Source organism: Teleopsis dalmanni, chromosome 1 (genome assembly GCF_002237135.1).
Source record: "Teleopsis dalmanni isolate 2A chromosome 1, ASM223713v2, whole genome shotgun sequence".
Taxonomy (NCBI): Eukaryota; Metazoa; Arthropoda; class Insecta; order Diptera; family Diopsidae; genus Teleopsis; species Teleopsis dalmanni.
In genome coordinates, this window is record NC_051846.1 from 22,173,384 (window position 1) to 22,198,633 (window position 25,250).

The 25,250-nt window shown below is 30.2% G+C and overlaps 1 protein-coding gene across 1 annotated transcript in view; it reads left to right on the plus strand.

Annotated features, from left to right (window-relative positions):
- Window positions 1-19,133: 19,133 nt before the first annotated feature.
- Window positions 19,134-25,250, plus strand: part of LOC119678074 (cilia- and flagella-associated protein 45-like) — a 9,416-nt gene continuing 3,299 nt past the window's right edge. The window contains exon 1 of the mRNA XM_038089730.1: window positions 19,134-20,714. Within this exon, the coding sequence (XP_037945658.1) occupies window positions 19,134-20,714 (1,581 nt within the window). The remainder of the gene's footprint in view (window positions 20,715-25,250) is intronic.

Here is a 25,250-nt window from a genome sequence, read left to right on the forward strand (position 1 = left end):
AACCGAAGGAACTTCAGAACATTAATTGGTGTGTTGACAGGTCACTGTCTGGTCGCATCACATGCCCGAAAACTAAACCTAACTCACAGCGATGCTTGTAGGAAATGCAACGAGCCGAATGCAAAGGAAACTCTGAAGGATCTACTATGTAATTGCCCGACTCTTTCGAGAACTAGGCAAAAATACTTGTGGGCTGTCAGTTTAACTGGACTAAAGCACATACCTGAGGTTTCTGTTGGAATCCTAATAAAATTTGCTAACAAAACGCGCATTCTAAGTGATGCACACAATCGTAAAATAAGACGCTGATCTGGTATCGCAATGGATCTTAATGGTCTATGCGTGGCCTTTTTGGTCGGCCGGCATAATCTAATCTAATCTAACCTACTAAATATAGAAACTTAGAAATACTAATATATTTTTTTCATGTTTCGAAGTTCAAATTTTTGAAAAATGAGCTTTAATTAAACATTTTTTATAAAAAGTATGTAGTAATAATATGTCTTTACATTCTTGTATTAAAGTTCATTTCTGCAAGTTTTTAGTTCGGTTTTTAATTTTAAAGAAGAAAAGAACATACTTAACAAATGTTAATATATAATTTGTTAAAAAAAATTAATTCGTATACTTTCCCAATACGCGTTCCTTCAATTTATTGTTAAATTATATACTTCAGTATTATATATACTATAAATACTTAATAGAATTTATACATATTAACATTAACAAGTATATATATTAAATGAATTTTTCGATGGTCTTTCATTGTGAAAATTCCCACAAAAATCAGTACAAATCACTCAAGTAGATTTCATCAATAATTTCGGACAATTCGTACGTCATTACTGAAAGTACTTGAAACTACACGAGCGTACCAATCATAAACGTTTGTTCATTTCGCTTACACATGTAAGAGATTTTGTGCACTTTGTGAAAATTTCGTTACTTGCAGATACAAGATACACAAGTATCGAAGCATTGTATGAAATCTGCTTTAATATGCTTAACATCAATTGACTTATTACTTATGCGAAGCTTTGTTCAAGTGTTCCAACAAAAGACACACGTGTAATTGTCAAAATATTCATGTACTTCAAATGTTAACAAAATGTCGAAGATGAAATTTTTAAACAATCAAATAAATAAAATATAATTGAATTTAAATTTTATTGGAGTATTCATTTTTATTTATACTTTAATATAAATATATCTTTGTTTAAAATGTATAAGTAGCTGAGAAGTTAAGTTGTCACTTAAAATATTAAATGCATTTTGATTATTTTATATAAATATTAGAAGTTCTGAAATATATACATATATATTTAATTAATATATATAATCTTAATATAAGATTATAGTTTATATTGTCCAAAAATTGAGTTCAAAACTTACTTTTTAAAAGTGACTAATTCTAGTTTGAATAATAGAATTTAATTTCAGCAAGTTAAAATTCCTTCTGAGATCATATCAAAACAGTCTGTATAAAGTTTTCAATATAAACACCGCACTATCAATTAATTTTCGGATGAAAAGTTACTCCTAATTTTTACATTAGACAGCTTAATATTATATACAGTGCATGAATAGTCAAATATTAATCATTTATATTATTAATATTTGGATTTATTAATTATAATTCAAATATTGAAACTGATGAACAATAATAAATTACTATATGTTATTAGAAGTTATTAGCAAATCATTCACCTGCTATTAGTTGAAGTTATTAGCAAATCATTCACAAGCTATGTTGTGGAAAGTGCAAAAACGGCTAGAAGACCTTGATTATGCCCAAGCTTATATGGATATGTCAGGAAAACTCTGCAAGTTTTCGGACACAGCTAAGCCTGTAGGGCATAAAATCAACTGCGCAAAAACAAAAACACTTCGTAATAATGTGCCTAATTAACAACCTTTTACTCTCGATAGGTTAGAGAATGTCAACAATTTTTTCAACCTTGGCAGTGTTATTACCAGCAGTAGAGGAACCAGAGTAGATATCGCTAAAGTCTCGTAACCTGTTTACTCGCATAAAATTGAACATTTATAACTCCATCGTCGAATCGACGTTTTTGTATGGGTGCGAGTCGTGGAACGCAACATCACGAGATATACAAAAACTGCAAATCTACTTTAACGATATCTGCGTCGAATATTACAAATATTTTGATCGCAAACTATATTAAATAAAAGCCTATTAGAGATGGCAAACCAAAAAAAAAATTTCTCAGAAGATACCACACAATACGGAGGCCCCTAGACGACATTACCCGCATAGACATTCACTGGAATCCAAAGGAAAGCCGATGATGGGAACGGTCGCCTTACACATAGTGCAGGCAACTTGGTGCCAAATAGCTGAAAATGGTAGAATGGAAAGGTGAAAGGGAGAATCTAATTGCCCTTTGCTCCTCACAAGATCTATAGAAACTAATATAGCAACACACTTGATTCGAATATTCTTAAACACCCATCAACAATGGTCTTTGTTGGCAAAATTAATTATTCTCATATTATTTTATAAGCTGCAGTTAGTAAGTATTTACCATGTCTCTTCCCAATTTTAACTACCTGACCAAACGACATACGTGCTTTTCTTTTTCTAACTTAGAGTTTTATCAATTTTTTATTGTTGTTAATCAACGAATGCAGTGTTTTAACTACAGTTTTACACAATTTAAATAATTTTTTCAAACTCAACAGTATCATATATTTATTTGCATATGCTCGTTTTGATGAAAGGAATCATTCCTTATGAATACTCTAGAGCACGTTAACTTAATTGTTTCTGTGAACAGTTGAGTTTTTCATTAACAGAATAATGAGCAATTAAATATAGAATAGTTTGTAAGTATAGTCTACCATCCAACAGTTCTGAGTTAGTGTGAGCATCCACAGAACCAAACATAAGGAGAGCTCTATCTTTCATTAATACTTTTGAGGCCAAAAGGAGACAGTTCTTTATATTAACACATTATGAGCGGCTAGCTCAGGAGACACGTGGCTGCGAGGAATATTATTGGTTAAAATATAGATGGACGGAATTTCTTCTATCTCACTTTACGATCTCTAAGACGTAGTCATATATTTGATACAACATTATTTTTTCCTTGTGTCACTTAAAATTACTTATTTTAAACAGATATTAATACCTGTCTTGCTTATAAGTGACAACCCCAACCAATGGGTACAAATATCTACCCCGCTCCATAATGTGTTAATACTTAAGAGCATTAATAAAAATTATTTACCAAAACTCTAAATATTTAGTTACGTCAAAGATCCCACAACATATTTTATAATGAAGCGCATCACTAAACCATTTAAGCATTTACAGTGATGGGAGTATTTTTTAAAAGGGAATTCTAATACAATTTTTATATTCATTCATAGAAAATTTATCAAAATCCATTGAAACCATTACCATTGTTACTACACTGCTTTCCATAACTACCGTAAATATTTAACCACTAAAATTCTGCAAAAGTTTTTAAACCTATTACTGTCAAACTACAAGTTATTCAACTGTATCATACGTTTATCTCAAAACGTCTTAGTAAATTAGAGCAGAACAAAAATAAATTTGCTTATATCATTGCTTTATCATTAAACTTTCTGAAAGCAATCCCATCAAAATAAAAGTTAAAGTCATAATAAAACCACTCTTCTCCATTTAAAACCCAATATAATAGCAAAATTATTGTATAAGCGATACTCAAACAAAATTGCTAGAAAATAACAATTAACCTCAATTTTAAAAATAAACTTTCTCAGATAAATGTACAAATAAATAAAGTTCTATACTCATATACTCATATGTGCTTGTATATGCCATAAAAATTGGTAACACATCAAATATTTTAATCACTTATTAGCTGTGATTAGATTTTGTGGCTATTATATCTTAAGTTTAGTCGTTTTGACAATACAAAACAAAAAGAAAAATAACTCAATGGAAGAGAACTCAATGGACTAAAGGACCAAAGGCCACTTCATGAATCGAAAAACTTACACAATTGAAATCATAAATAACACAAACCAAAATTTGTATATGCTATGCTGAACAAGGATATAAGAGTACAAGAATACATGGATACAAGGATACAAGGATACGAATACCAGTCAAGCAATGGCAACTCAACAAAAGCCTCAAAGAAAGTGAAACACTAATAAATAAATTCAATTATGCGCATAAATCGTATTTTTTACTATCAAAAGGCATGAAAACATATAAAGCCGTATAAAATATATACGGAAAAAGTAGGTCAATGCATAAAGTTTCTGGTATTCCCAATGGGAAATCTTTTTCCACATTTCCACTGTTTAAGTTTATGTGTGATTATGATGTGGTCCATATATTTTTGTAAATTTATTTTGGCACAAATAGACAACGAAAATATATTTATTTCAAATCAAAATAATTTGAAGTAAATTGTTTTATTTATGATTTCGTGCAATGCCGCTAGACAGTCTGAAATATTTATGCGCATTTTTGATCTTTCCCAGATGAAACTGTGTCAAATCTAGCGAAAAGTGGGCGATATGAAAGCGTAGAATTCGTAACGCAATAGCATAAAATTAAATTTAATATAAAAACAAATAAAACAGGTGAAATCAAAATTTTCAGGTACATCAAACAAACGTTCGCCCACAATTTTGATACCAAATAACTGCGTACTTGGCGTGAAAGGCATTGGCGGAAATGGCAACGCCAAAATAAGCAAAGCTGACACTTTACAGCAGGAGATAAACTACGAAATATAATATTAGAAATTTGTATATTCAATTACAATCGAATTTCCGTACCAAAAATAGCAGCTGCATACCATAATATTTACGCTTAAGGCTAACAATAGAACTCATGCTTTTTGGTAATATGGGAATGAGATTGAGAATTTAAATGAATTATTAGGTATATAACATAATATAATGGAAAAGAGTTGTTGCCGGATATTGTATGTATTAAAAAATTTTGTATTTTAAAATTTCAAAAAATTTTTTTAACAAAAGTTTTATTACCTAGTGTGTAATTGCCCAGCTCTCTCGAGAACTCGACAAAAATACTAGGGGTCTGTCAGTTTTACAAGACTGTAACACATCACTAACTAAGAAAAACAAATTTTTGCTGCCGATTTTACTCATCAATATATCAATATAATCTAATGGATCTATGTTTCATCCATTGTCACATATTGACGCAAAAAATCTTATTTATTACGTGTAAACAATGCCACACACCGCTCTAAATTATCAATACGTTGTTGTTTTTGATCGACTATGAGTAAACGCGGCACCCATTTTGAAAAGAGCTTTCTCATGGTCAAATGTTCATGCATAATTGTAAACACACCTGCCTTCTGACATCTTTACGGTCTCAGCTATCTCACGCAATTTCAATTTACGATCAGATATAACCAATTTCTAGACTTTTTTATGTTTTCTAGAGTAACCACCTCAATTTGACGATCAGAACGTTCACCATCATCGGTTCTGTACGACCACATTAAAATTTAGCAAACCATAATAATAAAATGGTTCTTTTCGATGAAGCAGAGTCCGGATAACACTTTTGAGTCAGAAACATTTACTGAGCTACAGCATTTTTTTTTTATCAAGAAACAATGATAAATTAACACACGAAATTGTTTTGAAAATAACAAAAGTAGCTTCACTTAAACGGATGTCACTTCTTCCTGACTAATCGAAATGTCTTCATAAACGTCATATGGAATTGACAATGGCAGCGCCATCTGTGTGTCAGTCACACGACTTATTGAGTTATGTGTTAACACATACCTGAGTTACCTGGGTTCTGTTGAAATCGTAATAAAATCCTAAGTTACGCACAGGCTAAGTTAAGCATAAGCTAATCCAACCATTCTTCCTAGACCACCTATGATGGATATTTGACGGTACTTAAAACAGCTGTATGGTCAGCCAAAGATTCAATTACTTAAAAAAATTTTCGTTGTTGTTGTTCACGACTTTTCGATACAAAAGTTTTATAAAATTTAAAGCAACTCATTTCGGCAAAAAAATTAAAAAGTTTAGGCGGAAATGCTTCGTCTCGATATTGAAATAAAAATTGCGTTCTTATGCTTTTAACAACATTTACTGCGTATAAGCAACAAAATAATTATTTATTTGTTTGTTTATTTAGAGGAAACTGGATTGCCTTAAGAAAACTTTTATCCTCAATTCATAGAAAAAAAACTTAATAAAGAAGACACAGCTGTGAGGGGGAAAACCACAATAAAACTCCACAAAGTAAACGGAAGTGATTACGTGACTTTTGAAACGTTATAAACTGTAACTTTGTTGATTGCTGTAAACACATCACAAAACCACAAAAAGGTATGAAAACGACAAATTGAAATACACAACAATCATACGCCCCGTATGTCAATACAATTTGTTGCTGTCAAAAGTCTATGAGGCATCCAGTTAGAAATTAGGTCAAAGCGTTTATTTTTAGGCAATGCAAAACAAACAAAACGTCAGTCAAATATCTTCATAAGCCATGCTACTTTACTCACTAAGAGTGTACAGGATTTAAGCGTCATTAAGTAGACACGTTCACAGGATACCATTCTAAGCATTTCTAATAAATGCAACGATTTATCTTCTTTGCTGATGATGCGGTTTTACTCTAACTAGTTAAATACCTATATATATATATACTTCTCGTTGACACATATAATAATATTTACAGTATAACATACTAAAAATGGCACATGATAAACCAAAACCAGAAGGAAAGCTACTCTGCAGGCGTCCTGGTAACTACTGTGCGTTTATTTTTGCTACTGCATACTATATTTATTTTTCACTTTCGAAGTGCTAATTTTTCTAATAATTTCTTGTATGTCCTCATTTTCTTCAGAACGTTTCTATTTTCGGCAGCTTTTTGTAGTCATTCTTCAAAAATAAATCTTCTCGAAATTTTCTAATTTTTCAAAATCCTTTCTAACTAGGCCAAGCATGTTTCTCACGCACAGTAATGTGTGACTGATATTAAGTTTATTGTATTAATTTATAGCTTTCCTGCACTCATCAGCACATCCCGTAATCCTTTTAAGCCGTTTTATGCCATGTTTCGTATCACTTTCAGCTTCACTCAAACCTTGTTGGTTACAAGGAGACTTCATTACAAAATGTTTTAAATACCATCCGAGCTGGTGTTTACTGGTATTTGTCGGGAAATTGGAGCGTAACACTACAAAACGTTAGTGGCTACTTTTTTTACTTTCTCAAGTGAATTAATTTATTTCTGCCTAATATTATAGTCTGTTTCATATTCAGTTTGAATGTGAGTATCCGTTGGTATGAGAAAGGAAAAGCGAAGAAAAAATAAACCTAACGTTTATCTTAAATTCAAGCATATTGTTAAGTCAGACCGGAAATAGCAAGAAAATTGTACTCAAAAAGCATAAACATACAATTTCCTATTAAGTTGGAATTATATTGAATAAATGTGGTCATATGTATTGCTGAGTCACATACATAAAAAAGATATTTGCTTTTTTGTGAAGTTACAAGTCAATGAACTTTTCCTAATGCTTGAGTAAGAACAGTTTTGTTAAAATAAGTTAAAAGCAACATACGGCAAAGATATATTTAGGACAAATAAATATCTTTAACTACCAAATCAATCTTAAATGATATTTATTGTAACTTAGCGATCTTAATAGGTATTTTCTTGTAGTTAGGAAACAAATAACGATATTAAAAGGACGCATTGTAGAATTAAATTGATGTATGAGTTCGATAATCAAGGGTGCTTTTAAGGGGTTTGATTTTTCAGTTGGCGATACTGTACACAATAGCAACCGTTTCGGCAATTGATAGCTGTTTTATATTTAGTATAACTTCGCTTTTTCAACAGGAGCACTTGTACACCAGGCCACTGCATCAATTATATAGCAAATCCTTGAGTATCACATACAATCGCCGTCAATGCTCAACTTAACTCAAATGAAAACAGTTTCGTTTTCAATAGTAAATCCTAAATCGTTGAGTAATCGACTTATAATCGACTTATTTATGTCATTTTTAATTTTTTGTGGTGTTTAGATTGATGCAGATATTAAAGAAAAAGAAAATTAATTCATACAATATTAAATTTGATGCTTAAAGACAATTGTGATGCCAGAAAGTAGATGTTAGTTGGCTAAGCAACACTGACAGTGAACTTTAAATTCAGGCTAAGAGTTTAACTCATAACGCTTTCAATCTATGCTTGAGATGTCAATCAAATTTTTTAGTCCGTAAATTTTCATAGTTTTAACATTGTCATGCCTGCGAATTTGCTACAAAATGTTCAGTTGTTTTTCCCCTTCCTTTCTGTAACTTCTGTATCTGTAAATGAGATAAATACCACCTCTACATAGTAAGGAATTAAAATTTTCGCGTTCAATTCATTGTAGGCTAACCACTCTAATTTGGATTAAGTCCTAAATCCAAATGCATAATAATGCCCTTCAAAAATGTTTCTTATAAAATCAATGGCAGTTCAAGCTTTGCATTAAAATTTTTAGTTTAAATATTTTAGGAGAAATTATACATAAATATGCCACAGGTATGAAGAGATTTTACTTACTATAACATATAATCCGTATTTTTTTTTTAACTTTATCACATTTTCCTATGCATAGGACCCTAAGAATATAATATCCTAAAGTAACCACCTTTTCTTTTTATATAACACACTTCTAATATACAAAACTTCGACTTAACTCTGAAATTGAAATGAAACTTTAACTTTATTACATTTTCCTATGTATGGGACCCTAAGAATATAATATCCTGAAGTAACCACCTTTTCTTTTTATATAACACACTTCTAATGTACAAAACTTCGACTTAACTCTGAAATTGAAATGAAACTTTAACTTTATTACATTTTCCTATGTATGGGACCCTAAGAATATAATATCCTGAAGTAACCACCTTTTCTTTTTATATAGCACATTACTAATGTATAAAACTCCGACTTAACTCTGAAGTTGAAATGAAAGGGAACTTTTTATTCAAAATAAACAGCTAGAAAATTAAAAAACTGTAAATTTTTTAACCATGATAAGTAGAAAATATTTTTTTTTAACACATTTGTACTCTAGCTGAAGCGCTCATAGTCGACAAATGCAGATACTGGAAAGGCTCCTAGTTCAACAACTACTGAAAGACAGAAAAAGAAACTTATTAAACCAGCAGATAGACTCTAATAGACTTCTAACACTGAGCGGAGAAGATATAAAAACTCAAAACTTTCACCATGTTTCTGCCAGGGCACTCTAGTTTAAGGTACTTTCTCAATGAAATGATGCTTTTAGAGACCAGTACTTCCCGCTTCTGTAAACTGGATGTTAAAATATTCGAACACATAATCTAAGAATGCTCTAAACTGAACTATAGCAGATTCATACACTTAAGTGGAAGACTTGTGCTTACTATAGCATTTGGAACAATATGAATTTATATTGGAACATGCTCAAGTTCATTAAAAGCCTAATCGAATAAAACAATAGGAATAAATCTAGATTTAGTTTCAATCTGTTATATCGAGATTAAACCAGTTTTACCAATTGAGAACGGCATGAATATGCAGAAAAAATTTTGTTTATATGAGATTCACTTATAAGATATTGCTTTTGAATATTTATTACAATATATGCCTCAGACATGAGTGACATATAATAAAAATTATGATGTGAGTTTCATTTCCATATTACATTATAATGGAAAATATGGGAAAGTTTTGTGGTATTACTGTTTTACAACATACTATATAAAAAATCTTAAAATATTTTATACGTAACAGTTTCTCTAACCATTAAAAACAAAAATATAAAAGGAATTAATATATTTTATGACAAAAAATACTGTCTTTCCTTAAATTTATTGTCAAAAACCATATAAAATGTTACTCATACGCAGTGATGTCTAGAGACTCTGCTTGGTGAATTATTTACAAGATTTTAGTGAGGCGCGTGGAAATTGTTACATTTTTAAGCAAAATTGAGCATAATAAATGCATAAAAACTCACATAAAATGTGAAGCAGAACAAGTTTTTCATAATAAAATTTTTGTTAGTGTACGTGCTGGAGTATTCCTGCATCAGGGCATATGTCTTTAGGATACAAATTTTCAACAGATTAAAGCACACATGAAATGAAACCGCAAATGTAGCATAAAATTATCAACAAAGTTTTTCTTTAATAAAACATTAACGGACTTAAGTATTCATGTTGCATAGCAATTACTCTCAACACCAACAATTCAACTTCCACTCGAATGGAAACTTTGATTTTCCACCGCTGCATGTGCCCATACATTTACAATGAATTTTCCTTTTTGTGGTTTTTGAAATGTTTTATTTGACATTAAGACACAAAAGTTTGCTTGAATTTAAATAACTTAAGTGTATTAATCGTATTTGAGATTTATGTTTTGTGGGCAAAAATGATTATCTTGATCTCAACTTTGAAGTTCTTCATAAGTATACTACAACTTCCTGTTTCTGAAATGAACACAAAGAGCTTGAGCACAAAGTAGCCTCAAGGATTTTTCTTTAATCAAAATTTTATTGTTGAAGTACAACAACCTTCGTCACACTCATACTTAATTAGCAATTAAGTGAATCTAATTAACAACTTGTAGTCGTAATTAAGCTTTCATTTGTTTGACTTCAAACCACTCAATACTTAACACTCGACGCACTGCACACTTGTTGCCTTTCGTATCAACAAAATGTGTTAATTAGTTTAGACAAGCTTAGCGATTCAACTTTATCCTCTGCCGAATGGTTTAAGGACTGAGTGACATTATTATGCGGGTCAGTTACCATTCGGAAATTAGGTCAAGATTTATTGTAAATTAAGTTTGGAGTTTTGTACAAAACTTTTTCTAGTAACGGAAGTACAGCATATAAATCAAAGGAAATTTTCAAAGAAATCCGTGGCTCTCCAAAACATTAAGGACTTTATCTGTCTACATTCGTTTTATTTGTTTTAACAGCAGCACAATTAATTTAATAAACTTTTCCGTTTGTTTATTAAGGCTTTTTTTTGTTAAATTTGATATTTCAAATTAATTGCAAAAACATTTATACACCCAAAGTTGAAGTTCGAAGGACGAATGACATAATCTTGTGAAACTAATTAAAATTGGTTCTTTATTAAAAACAAGTCGGCCGTAAGTTATTGTTAAGAAAGGAAGAAGATTTAAGAATCGCCAGATATTGAAAAATAGAAGTTTAGTCATTGTAAATATAAAATATAATAATAAATATATATTAACATTTTACCATACACATAATATATTATTGTATCTATGTTATTCCAATAACACATATGCAAACATCAATATAGGTAGTCTTGTGTCTATAACAATCTTTTGTTTAGGCTTTGTTTGATAGAGGTAAGTTATATTATAAAAATAAATAATTTTAAATTTTGTTAAGATTTTGCAAAAAATCATCCAGTAGGGACTTCTTTAAAAACTATAACAAACCCTTATAATACATTGCATATAGTTAAACTATTATATATTATTAAACCAGCAGGATTTTTAATTTGTACAGATTATAAAAGGGTCAATTAGCTATTGAAATGATATAAAAAAGTTAACCTAAGAGAATAAAGATTATTGTACATTAATTCGGAGAAAAGTATTTTTTAATCGCAGATAGTTATCACATCAACCTTTGCAAACAGTCTAAAGTTCTAATGCCCGGTTTTCACTATGTCATTTTCAATGTCAAATATTTGACACACCAGTCAATTATAATTGCCATTTAAAATGACATAGTGAAAACAAAGCATAAGTATATAAAAGGGGAGAAGGTCTGCAAATATTCAAAATAAAACCTCATTCACACAAGCACTCAAGTTGCCTAAATTTCACATTACCAACATTTTGAAAAATTATTATCATTTTTTTATATGAAAAGATTATAATAATTTTGTTTGGTGGTTACTTTATTTTGACAGAATCTTACTTTTGCTCTCTTGCATGTATATTCAAACAGTAATCCATTTTGTGGAAAAAACTAAGCGTAAATAAAAAATACTCTTGATTGAGATATCAACCAATTTTTTTTTTAATTTAATATATTTTTTAATATATAACCTCATTTAAATATTTTATTAAATAAATATAAATATTCATTTAAATGTATTTTAGTACTGAATTCTTTTGAATTAATTTTTACATGTATATAATTGACAAGAGCCTAGCTTCATCTTAAATAATGTTCTATCTACGTAAACAATATGGATTTTGCAAAAATCTTCAAAAAGAAGTTCAGTGCAAGCCTATTGCTAGAAATTTAGTTATTTATTTTAAAATTTATTAACCTCGGAATAACTTTCATATAATTTCATTTAAAAGCATGAGAGAGTGGCGCTTCAACCTCTTCTGGTTATTTGCGACACCAAGTGGTACAAATCGCATGATCTTGCTGACGAATTCAAATCCCCTATAAGTTTGACTTCACTTTCTGAAAATTTCGCGCCACAAAGCCAAAATAGAACGTAGAACGAAATAGCACGAAGGAATGAAAAAAACGTAGAATGGAATAGAATGTTGTGTAACTTTTGACTTGTAGAATCGTCCACTTATTCCCCACATCCGAATTTTTAAATTTTGCAAGTATCAGGCTTAGAGTTCGTGCCCGTCAAATTGAAAACTATGACTAATTGTGTTCTTCTGCAAATATCCAAAGGTGCACAAACTTTCAATGCTCAAGTTCCAAATTCCACAAGTCTTTTTAAATATGATCAAATAAATTTTAGATCAAAAGGTGACGAATTTGAATTAAATTATTAAAAAATAGAAACTACTCGGTATGGCCAGGCGATTTCAAAAGGTTTAACTGATTCAATTTACTCCCAAAGTGACAGACTAATTTGCGTACTAATAGATGAAGAGATGAAATAATATCTTTGTAAAGACCTTTATCATGTTTATCTAAAATATAAAGTCTACTGCATTTACGGCCTTGCATGACTTGTTTATAGCTTAAAGGTGTAGAACAAAACACTCGTTAAATTCTACTTTTAAATCATTTTAATATAAATTCATTTACAGCAATTAATCCAATTAACATATACACTTCATACTCATGACTTATTGAAATATCCTTAATCTACACTTTAAGGCTTATAAAATTATGCAATATTTTTCACCATTTTCTACCTGATTTTCTATAATCAAAACGTAAACAAAATGTGACCGTGTCAAGCCGACGAACCATTTTTTCGCTTGTAAAATTGAATTGGAAATTATTTTACGTGTTTTCGTTGATGAGATTTTCCTTACTTTCCACCACTTTTCTCACTGAAACAGAAAAATGCGTTCCTCAATATAGACAAGGAACCATTACAATGAAGGTTAATGTTTGCTTTCGAGGACTACTTTTACGTTGTTTGGTCCTGCTGATGACGACGATGTGCGCCCCATTACCCTCGCAGTTAGTGTGGATGCTTACCGGAAATTTATCCTTGCGATATTCGTATACATACAAACGAACCCAAACTAAACAAACCCAAAACGAACTCGCCCGTGAGTTAAGTTTGCACATTTTCACAATGTATCGCTGGTTTTCATTAAAGGATTTTCATTCATAATTGCTTGTCGACAAAAAAGCAATAAAAATAACTGGGACTATGCAGTATAAAACAGCAGCCAGCAGTAGCAGGAGCAGGAGCAGGAGCACCGTCAGCAGCTGCTAAACTTTTACAAGGCAATATGTGTGACCTACTTTCCGTTCAGTTCAAAATCTCCTCAATGTATGTACTCGAACCCAATGTATTTGAAATGTAACTGAATTTGATGTTCTACTATTGCTCCTGCTGATGCTAGTACTACTGCTGCTGCTGCTGCTGCTGCTGATGCTGCTGAGTGTGTTAAAGTGCTTCAGTGACATTTAAAAATAGTAACTTCTCCCTAAGGCAGGATATAAGCATTGCTGGCTTGCGGTGCGTATACGCAATAAACACGCGAAAATAAAAGAAATTTCTGCTTTGAAGTACGACTTCCAGAGCACTTATAACATGTAATTATAAAAAAAGGAATTACTGCTTTATTTTAAGCTTATAATGTGTTCTTTTATATTAAATATAATTTTGTATATAACATAAAAAAGCCGTTTCAGTTGCCATAAATTGATTTTATTTGATTGCAGCCTTACACACTGATTGCGTAGAAGTTTGCAACAAATTTAATTACGCTACGTGATTGATTTATATTGAGATACATCTGTGGCATATACTTAACCATAGATACAAATGAAATAATTTCCGACAATAATGCAGAGTTTTCCAAGAGTATAAATGCCATTGACGTCATAGTTTGTATTACAGACATCGTTGCAATTCTGAGACTATTGAAGATTTCAATACAATAAGCAATCTACACTAAATGAACAGCTATGAATGAGACTGCTGAATGCAATTTCAAAATAAATATCAAATCTATTAAAATTTCAATGTGTTTTTGCTGTTTTATTTGTTCTGTAGGTTCATGTCCTGCCTGTTTTGCAACTGTAAGGACATTTCTGTCGCAATTCATTTTGTATATGAAAAATATGCTCTTGTGGTGCTGTTAGAATAATTACATAAAGTGACATTTAAGTCTATTCACATAACAAAAATATATTACGACATTTTTTTAAAAAAGTATAGTGTATTTTGGAATAATAATAACTATAATAATAAATCAATAAATAATAATATTATACTCAATTAAATAAATGACTACAAAAAAATCAAAATATTTTGTGGTATTAATGGAACAAAATTTAAAAAACGTAGTTAACCTTTTTTTTAGAAACGTCTACGGCTAAAATAGTTTAACACATTCCACCTTAACAACATGTAAAGGTTATAAAGTTTTATTCTCTTTTAAATATTTAAACTTTATATATATATTTATTGATACTTAATATATAGATACATAGGCAAAATACGAGCAGTGCAATATATTCAAATTTTCATAGAACAAATTTTCAAGTTGTACTTCCACACAACACTTAGACCTCAAATAAGCCCTTGCTTCTTTGGAATTTAAAGACGAATTCGAAGTTATTCAATAACCAAACGTTAGTCCTTTACACTAGTCTTAATAATCTAATAGTTAAAGAATATCATTGTACAAACGTTAGTCCTTTACATGAGTCTTAGTACTCTAAGAGTTAAAGATTATCTTTTTTGTTAATGTTCATTTGGATTAAAATAATACACGAATTATATTTTGACACAGATGTTTTATGATTCTTAGAGATTTGTTATTCAATTGATTATTTAAGTGTATGTGACTTATAATAAGTAGATTCTCTGGGTGCTATGATATAGTTGTGTACTCTGAAACGAATATACAGGCAAACTAACCAGGAAAAGAACAACCAAACCGATGGTGAGCCCGGAACGTTTCTGTGAATTAGGACACAATATCATCCTTTCTCTTATAAAAATGGAAGAGAACCAGAACAAAAAGAATTACTGGAATGATCTATCAGAAATAAAACAAACCAAATCACTTATTGGTACCTATAACAATAGGAGATACCAGAATTGTGTGGACTTATCAAAATAAAAAGTAAGAATCATTACAGGAATCTTAACAGGGTACTGTTAACTGAAATATTAACTTACGAAGCTGACCAAACTGCAGATTCTGCGAAGAAAATGCAGAGTTGGTGAAACATGTGCTGTTAGAATGCCCTGTGCTAATGCACATATGGAATAGACAGCTGGGATGAATACCCTTACAGAAGAGATAATTAAACTCTGTAAAGTAGGTTCCATACTACTCTTCATCGAAGCAACAGGGCTTAGAGAAGGTGTCATATCGCATATTAATAATAATAATAATAAAGTTGCATCAAAATCACTAATTCATCACATAAATATACTTAATTTCAACCAAACCAATTTACTCACTAGGAACCAAAAGAAACTATGTTATGTGTGTTCTGAGTTCTTCGTTATAGATATGAGCGAAAAATATGAGGTAAGTGACGAGCTTATAGAATAGCTCTTAAATTTTGAACTCACTCTTGAATGGGTTGTAAATTGATTGGTGCAGTCGCTTTTTTTAAGCACACATTCACTAGATAATCACGAAAAACGCCTTGTCAAATAAAAGTATAAAACGTTTCAGTATAATTCGATGTCAGTAACTAGGGGAAACAGCTAAAAGAGTTAAAAGAGCTAAGACCACTGATGATAAGTACTTAGCAATACTCAAAACAACGTTGTATGGTCAGCCAAATTTCAATAAAATAACTAAAATTTTTGTTGTTGTCTTTTCATTTCTATTCGAACTCTTCCAACTTTTAAATATGTAGTTTCTTTTCGTTATAAGGCGCGTCACATTTGGCAAGAAAAAATTAATATTAAAATTGTTTTTTTTTTGTTATACTTGAATCTTTTGATTTTGTGAAAATTAATATAAATTTCATAGATTAAACATCATTGCAGGATAAAATAACTAAATTTTATCCTGCTAAATTTCAGGTGAGATAAATATATTTCCCTACAAGTAACTACACAAAGAACATAATTCCTACTTAATAAATTAGTTGTACTACAATCAATTTCAATTGTGAAAATATATTGAAAATAATCAAGGACAATCTATTCAGCTAATTACTTTCATTTTCTAAATATAACAAACTACAATCCGTCATTTTATAAATACATTTAATTATTTTACAAATAATAGTCTTAATTAAACTTTTGTATTGAAGAAGCTGTCATAAATTTAGATGAATCAATGCTTCCCACATTTTGAACTAATTATCAATGAACGTATAAATTTAAATTGCTCATGTTTTATATATTATTGCTAAGTAATGTATATAATAATAGACAAAATGTTTTATATAAATATAGCTACTAATAAAGTAATACGAAACTCTGGCTGCAAAATAAAATATTCAGTTTTACTAACTTATCTCATCAAGGATACACAATTTGATGACGAAAATGATGACGACATTTGCCACAAGTATACTTTGAAAGGCTAAATATATGTTCAACGTATCTTGTGCTGGAAAAATATTAATATGGAAATAAAATGTTGAATATGAAATTGTGTATTAATATATTGAAAAAAAAATATAATCAGTTTATAAAATTACCGAAGCACAACATTTTTGTAGAAAATTTGATGTACACCATTACGTCAAATTTCACATAAAGAAAAAAATATATAGTTTTATTATTAATTTTTCATTCAAAGAAAGCATAAAAAATTATCTGTTTGAGTTGATATACACTTATTCACAAACAGTTATAGATCTATCAATACCAGGTTGAAGCCTGCCTAACTCCTGTTAATAGAAACCAAATTGCTATTAGGGCAGTATGTATACTATCAGAGAGTCAACCTGCTGCACAGATCTTTAGTCCAATTCACATATGAAATGATTTTTGATAGCAATGCAGCAACGATATGAATGACTTGTCTAGACGGAGTTCTTCAGGTACTCATTTTAAATATCCACAACATCTGGTCACACACTTATGCCAAGCTAACATTGGCGTTTGAAATCTTGAAGATTTGTTGAAATCTTCCTATATTGAGCAATTTAATACAATATGGAAAGATTCAACAATATGTAAGTTAGCCATGTTTTATTCAAAACAAAAAAAATATAGCAATCCTATTAATATGCCCCACAAAAATATCAGTCTTGTGATAGGTATGTTGACGGGGCACAACCGTTAATGAAACACCTCAGAATATGGTTTCCTACCTTTTTTCGACCAAGAACCACTATGATACATTTGTTTTTAGTAGGGACCACAAAGTTAAACAATAATAAACATAATAGAATATTTTAATATACTTTATGCATCACTGGTATAATGCATAAAAAATTGTATAAGTGCATAGGTACATTATATAGGCTATAATATAGGTATATAATTATTTGTTAATTTTTTGTGCTTATGATCTAACAAATAAGATTTTAGTGGATAAACTGAATGCTATGTATCCATACCTGTTAAATTTCCTCCGCGGACCACAGGTAGAGCATGCACAACTTTACTATTTAAAGAATCTTAGCCAGCTAGCAGATTATAATTTCAAACATTTGGATTTAACAGTAGCATAATCGGGCATTGGTTCTGTAGTCTTAGGATCGCCAGTGTAACAACCCAACCATGTACCATGTACGATAACAATATTCTGCAAAAATAATATTAAAAGTCGAACAAAAACAATTATAATATTTAATTACATATATATATAGCTGTAGTTTATGTGTTAATTATTTAATTATTATTACCATATAACGCATTGTAAGACCATCGATTGTTCTTGTTATGGTTTGGAACATCTTAATGAAGAATTTACAAAAAATGAATACGAAAGTAATGGTCAACTGTAGTAATTATTAACCAACTTTACATGAAGGTTCCATTGTTTCAACTTTAGAACCCAATTCGCCTTAACCATATTAATTCCTTATATTGATTATAATAAAGTGAAGAAATGGAATAACAAAGCAATATAAAGAACTAATAATTATATGTTATGGAGTATGTGGACAATAAATCAAGCTAGTTGCAGTGCCGAACAGCCTTAGCCTAACCCATAAACCATTACATTAAATGTTTTGGAGTAGTTAGTCAATTTTTTTCATTTGTTATAATTGATAAAAAGGCTGAAGTGAAAAAAAATAAAGGCTTATGAATTATATTAGCAAATTTATTAATGTCTTGCAGGGTTGAAAATACTTTACTTCAATTAATTCATTCTTATATAGTTTAACCCACACTCATATATAGAAGCATATATTTTACAAAATAAAATGTATTTACCCCTCAGTTTTGTATTTAAAAAATATTACGTTAATTTCTCACCAAAAATTCCACCTTCCCTTCAAACAATGTCATTAAATAACGCCTGTCTAGGGAAAAAAAATTTATTTTTTACCATAGCAACTTGTTAATTTTTAAAATAAATTTCCTCGTTTCCATGTCAATAATTTTAGTTTTAAATTAAATATTAAACTCAAGTTTTTAGTTCAATAAAAATAACCAGCGAGTCAACAACAAAAATTTCAAATTAATATTGGATACTTAATTTTTGATTTATTGTCTGCAAATAAATTTCAAAGATGCCTTGCTACACCAGCACTAAAGTGCGCTTTGATAACCCGCGTAGCGATACCGATATTGGTAAGAATCGCCTTAGTACAGCAGGAAAAACCGAGACAACACCATGTATCAATGTACGCCTAACGCCAAGTCAGGAGGCACTACCAAGACAAAGCGAAAAAATAACGCGGGCAAGGACTTGTTATCTGTACAATCAAAGAGGAAAGAAGTTGAAATATCCCATTGATCCGACCAAAGAAGCTACATTACGCAAAGAAGACATTGAACGTATCAAAGCCAATGCAAAGATAATAACTATGGAAGAAAGAGCTGCTATTGTAGAGCTGCAAGAAAAAGAAGCACAACGTCTGAATGATATGGCAGATGAGTTAAGGCTTCGCTACAAAAGAATTGATGATGAGCGTAGAAATATGAGAGATGCTCTCGACGGTCGAGATAAATTCAGTGATACTGCACAAAAGCTTAATGTATTGGAGCGCAGCTTTGTAGAAAAACATGAACAGGAAGAAGAGGTTCAACTTGCAAATCGTGTCATCATAAACTTAAAGTGTCAGGCGGTACGTGATGAACAGATTTTGGAAAAAAAAGAAATTGAACGTCTTGCAAAGCAAGCAGACGCACATATGGTTCAAATTCAAATGAATATTGCAGCGAAATCGCTAGCTGAAGAGGACAAAAAAGAGGAAGAGAAACGGCTTAATAGAATTTTGTATGCCGCAGACATACGACAGCAATTAAATGAGCGTGAACGTATACGTTTACTTGAAGGACAACGTATAGAGAAAGAAGCACTCAAAATGCGTGAAGCTATGGAAGAACTAAAAAGGGACGAGGAGCTTCAAGCAAAATTAATATTAGAACGTAAACTTCAATTTCGTCGTGAACTAGATAAAGTAGCTGAAATGTCTATGGTTTTTAAAAAGATGTTGTGTGAACAAGACCTTGATGCTGATATGCGAGTGTTGGCTTTTAAACGTGAGCAGGAAATTCGACAACGTAAATTTGACGAAGAGAAGAGAATTGCTAAAAAAGAATTCGATCGTAAGCAAGATAAATTATTTGTGTTGGGTCAGAAGGCTTTGGAGTCCAGATCTCGTCGTGATGAAATGAGTTACATGCGAGAACAAGAAAGACTTGAAAGTGAATATAGGCGCAAGGAAATGGAGGCGGCATTGCGCAAGAAGAGGGTCGAAAAAGAATTATGTGATGCACGCAAACAACAATTATTGGATTCCAAGAATCGTCATGCTTTGTATATCGCACATGCTGAACAAGAATTTAATGATCTTATTGTAAGCATAAAATCTGAAGAGGAGGAACAGAAGAAAATGGATGCACTGCACAAGAAACTGCGCGAGAACTATCGCAACGATATAATACGCCAAATCAATGACAAAGAAGCGGAACGTCGTCGCTTATTAGATCTCGAGAAGAATCAAGTCTCTACTTGGCGTAAGGATGAACGCAAACGTGAACAAAATATACGCACTATTATTAATGCTAAGTTAGCTGCTATGAAAGATGCCAAATTACCGGAGAAATATATTACCGAAGTTCAACAGCGTATTACGAAAATTTTTGCAAAATACAATAATTAAATTAATTTTTTAATCATTTCAAATTTTAATTTTATTTTTGAATAATTTAACAAAAATGTATGCGCAATGCATGTATCGAATTTCTTAAAATAACAATATGAAATACTTTTTTATTGAATTATTATAAAAATAAAATATTTTATAATAGTGCAATAATAAAGTATCTCAAATTGGAATTGCTAAAAATTATGAGAAATTTATATTTTGCTATTAAATGATTTAACTTTTCAGAATAAATCTGTTGTGCACCAAAAAGACTTGTTTTAATAATGAAAATATTGAAAATATATAGTAGTATTTGAAATATGTATTTTTTAAACATTACAGTCAAGACATCAATAAATGGATAATACTTAAAATATAAATACTTAAAGCAATAAAAAATTGATTTAAAGCTACACCTAAAATCTTTTATAAAAGAAACTCATTCTATTTTGTAAGAAATACTTTTTTGATCATTATATCTTTCTAGAGGCCACTATTTTTTTCATTAAAAACTATCTGATGCTATGGTTATTATGTGGTGGATCACAGAGCTTCAAAGCAGTTTATAGTTATTTTATGGTCAATTTAGTAGAGACGTATGTGAAGTATTTCAACTATATTAAAATAATCGTGTGATTAAAGCAATAAACTAAAGCATTTTCATTAAGATACTGTATATATTATATTTAGACTTTAAATGACTACTACATGCGTATGCTTACCTATTACCACTGTTTTCTGTTTATATAGTTTCCAATACATCGTGTCCTTTATTTCTTGCTATTATTAGGTGTGTGGGTCATTCGATCACAATATGGAACGGATTTTCAATAAAATTGACTTTATCACCCCCAATTTTATCTAAAATTTTTTTTTATAAGTTCGCTTAAAAAACGGTTTGTCACTCCCGATGGAAAATTTCCAATATATTTTTGTATGGACTATTTGGTAGCACAATTTTCTACAGATAATTTCATTTATTTCTGTTTTGAATTCATTATTAATTTTTATGTAAAAATCCAAACTTTCAGATTTGTATTATTTTTAAAATTTTATTTTTAATGAAATTAGTTAGTCTAATACACATCATGTCGAATGCAAGCAATTAATAATTCAATTCGTTTTAATTTTTGGTTTAAAACACGTATATAAAAGATAACGAAAATAGAATTTTATTGGAAGCCAATTTTTTTGGTTAAGGAATTTGAGCAACTTCAAGCAATATATGAAATCGTTTATATTCTAATATTTATTACACTATACATACATACATATTAATAGTCGTATGTTTAGTCTAACATATTGCTTATAACTATATTTATAGTACGCTCGACGTAAGTCATTCTGTAATTGCTGTATTCCCACAGAAGTGTAATTTCAATTTTTTTTCCTAAACTATGAAATTATTTTATCTCGCTATAACTTTCAAGTTAACAGCATCAATTTACATGAAAGTCCGACTCTCACTTTCTCACTTTTTTCTATAAACTCTCAACTATAATCGTATGCCATTCCTTTATGGCCTATGACATACGATAGAATATGTTGCATTAAATTCACTCTTTTTCAAGGGTCACTTCTAGGGCGTACGACATACGATAAAAAATATTGTTATTAGTTCCGATTCCAAAATGGGAGTATATAAAGATACTGTTTGAACTATTTAACTATTTAAAACAGCAAGCTTGACTCTAATCTATGGTATCCAAACATATCTATTCGTAACGCATAAGAAACTGAGTCTTTTGCGAGACACTCTGCTACCAGTATTTATGTTATTCTATAATATAATATACCTAAACCAAAAATAAAGACAAAGATTAAATAATTAATAATAATATTATAATACATTATTATATTATTATTACTTATTTATTTTTTTTTATTAAAAAGTACCATATAGTACCATACATTAAACATCTATAAATCCATTTTTTAATCAAATTCAGTAAATAACAATAATTACTATTATATTGTTTTCAATATATATTTTTGACATTAATCAGCATTTGGTACTAAAATTTTTCTTTATAATTTTTATCTTTCTAAAATTTCATTAAAATTATTTATTAATAATGACGTCATGTGTCTACCCATCAAACTTCTGGATATGAACCTGATTAATATACACAAGGGAAAGAATAAAATAACAAGGATGATACAAAGTTTAGCAAACATAACTAAAAAAGTGCTGAATTTTCTGTGCCAGAGGAAAGAGAGAAAAATATATTAACACAACAAATATATATCACTACCCTTTCTATCCCTTTTTTATAAACTTCAATGGCGTTCAATATTAAAGTTAACCGAGCCACTATCTGAAGTAATATACACACAAGGGCACAAGCCCATTTTGGTATGCTTACATGCATGTTTGAAATAACAACTTCTAACCGGTCCGTCATATATTCGACTAATTTTTCACAATGACGTCATTGCTGTTTAGTGTTGCTCTTGCTATTGTTGTTGGTGTTGGTGTTGGTGTTAGTGTTGTTGGGTTTTTCACTTGGTATTTAGGTCATGGCTTGAAATTGTTGACCTTAAATTACTTACGCCATTTTACAAAGCATTGTTGCCAATATAACAAATTCCGTAAATGCAGCATTTAAATGTGTTTTCACATAAAACAAGGTACGCTATTTTAAGCTGTTTAACATCAGAAGTGCTTACAATCGACCGTGTCCCTATATAACCGTAAACAGCGTATTTTTGTATCTGAAGAAAGCTTACCCGTGCGGCTTTACTGCCGGTTATCGCCTTATAAAGCTAATTTTGGCTTATTCTACACCAAGCAAAGCCCTTGAGCCTTAGCTCCACCCTAAAAGTGCTGCGTGTGATTTTTCCATTTTCTCGGCGTGAATGTACATTGCCGTTGCTGTTGCCGTTGCTGTTATTGTTGTTGTTATTTACATACTTCAGCTGCAGTAGATTTTCATTCAGTTTCATATCAATAATAAAATACTAACGTCATAAAATCGGTTTGTTTGCAGATATTCGGATTTCTTTATGGCTTTATCAGAGCATATGTATCTTTTTAGAATTGAAAGATAAATTGTGCATTTGTTGCTTGCTAATACTGCATACTGCAATAAATGGCAAAAATACTGCAATAGCATTTTGTAGAGCCATTGAAAGTTTAATTGTTAATAAAGCAGCAATTCTGTCACAATTTTATTGCATCACAGTTTGCTGCAATGAACCTTCAACTCGAGGTAAACTATGGCATATCTGAGCTATGACGCTGATTTGGCTGAGGACAAAATATAAATTTTTTTTACTTTATTTTTTAATAAGAATTATTTTTACTGGTTTTACATGAAGGATTGTTAATACATAAAGCTTTCTTGAAATATTTTAAGCTATTTTATTCATACTTTAATCTTGTCAAATGGTATATGGTAATGTAAACATCTCTAAAATTATGAAATTGTAAACGATATGAAAAATAATTATATGATACAGCAATAACAATAAAACTCTTAAATATTTGAGATAACACCAATGCAGAGAAATTTTATTTTAGGATATATTTTAGAAAAATCAAATGTTCTTTTACAAAAATCATAGTATTCTAGATAAGATTCGGCTTTATTTTCAATATAAACTACTTCAACTTTCCTACTACTTTATATACAATCACTTTAACGCTTCTTAAAGGTTCTTACATATTTTTTATTGAACGATTTATTGAAACCTTCAAACTATATGTTTGTTTCGGCATTTGCTTCTTTATTCCATTTTTTCTAACAACAAATTCCAAAATGACCTATTGGAGAAGGAATACTAAGCTAACCTGAACAATTTAAGGCAGTTAATAAACCCATGCTGAGTGTCCCAGCAAAAATTCGAACATATAATTTTTGTGTGTATATATTTCCTAAAATGAATTAATAATTTTTTTAAATAAAAACCTATGTCATATTTTGTTACCCATTATTTTTTGCATTCAAGTTTGATCTATCGGTGAACCAAAACGCATGCATAAGAAATTATATATAATTTCATACTTTCGTTCGTTTTTTACCTTTATGTAGAATATCTGGGAAGTATAAAACTTTCCAAAAAATGAGCTGTAAGTTCTACATATATATTAGAATATCAGTCGGAAAACGCTTTTGATTCCTCAACACTCTATGGGGATGTGTAGAGGAGGTAATTACAGTACCAACTTTATAACAATTGAATTACATACACAATGCTTTAACATGTTAGTTTCTGCACTTTAATCAACATTTTTTAGACTTTTATTTGATTGATTTTTCTTCAACAGGAGTTTACTCCATAAGAGACAATAGGCTCCGAACTTAAGTGATTGATTTTTAAGCACTTACTGCATGATTGTTTGTCCCCTTCTGTTAATTCTACAATTAAAAAAAAGCTTTGAAGACCTATATGACACGATTTTGGATTTGAAAAGCTCTATGTGTTTGAAAGTTTCTTTCGCATGTTGTACTCTAATATATATTACTGAAGATATATCATCTTTTGAATAACATTCCCAGTTTTATACTTTTTAAAATACCTTAAATTTAT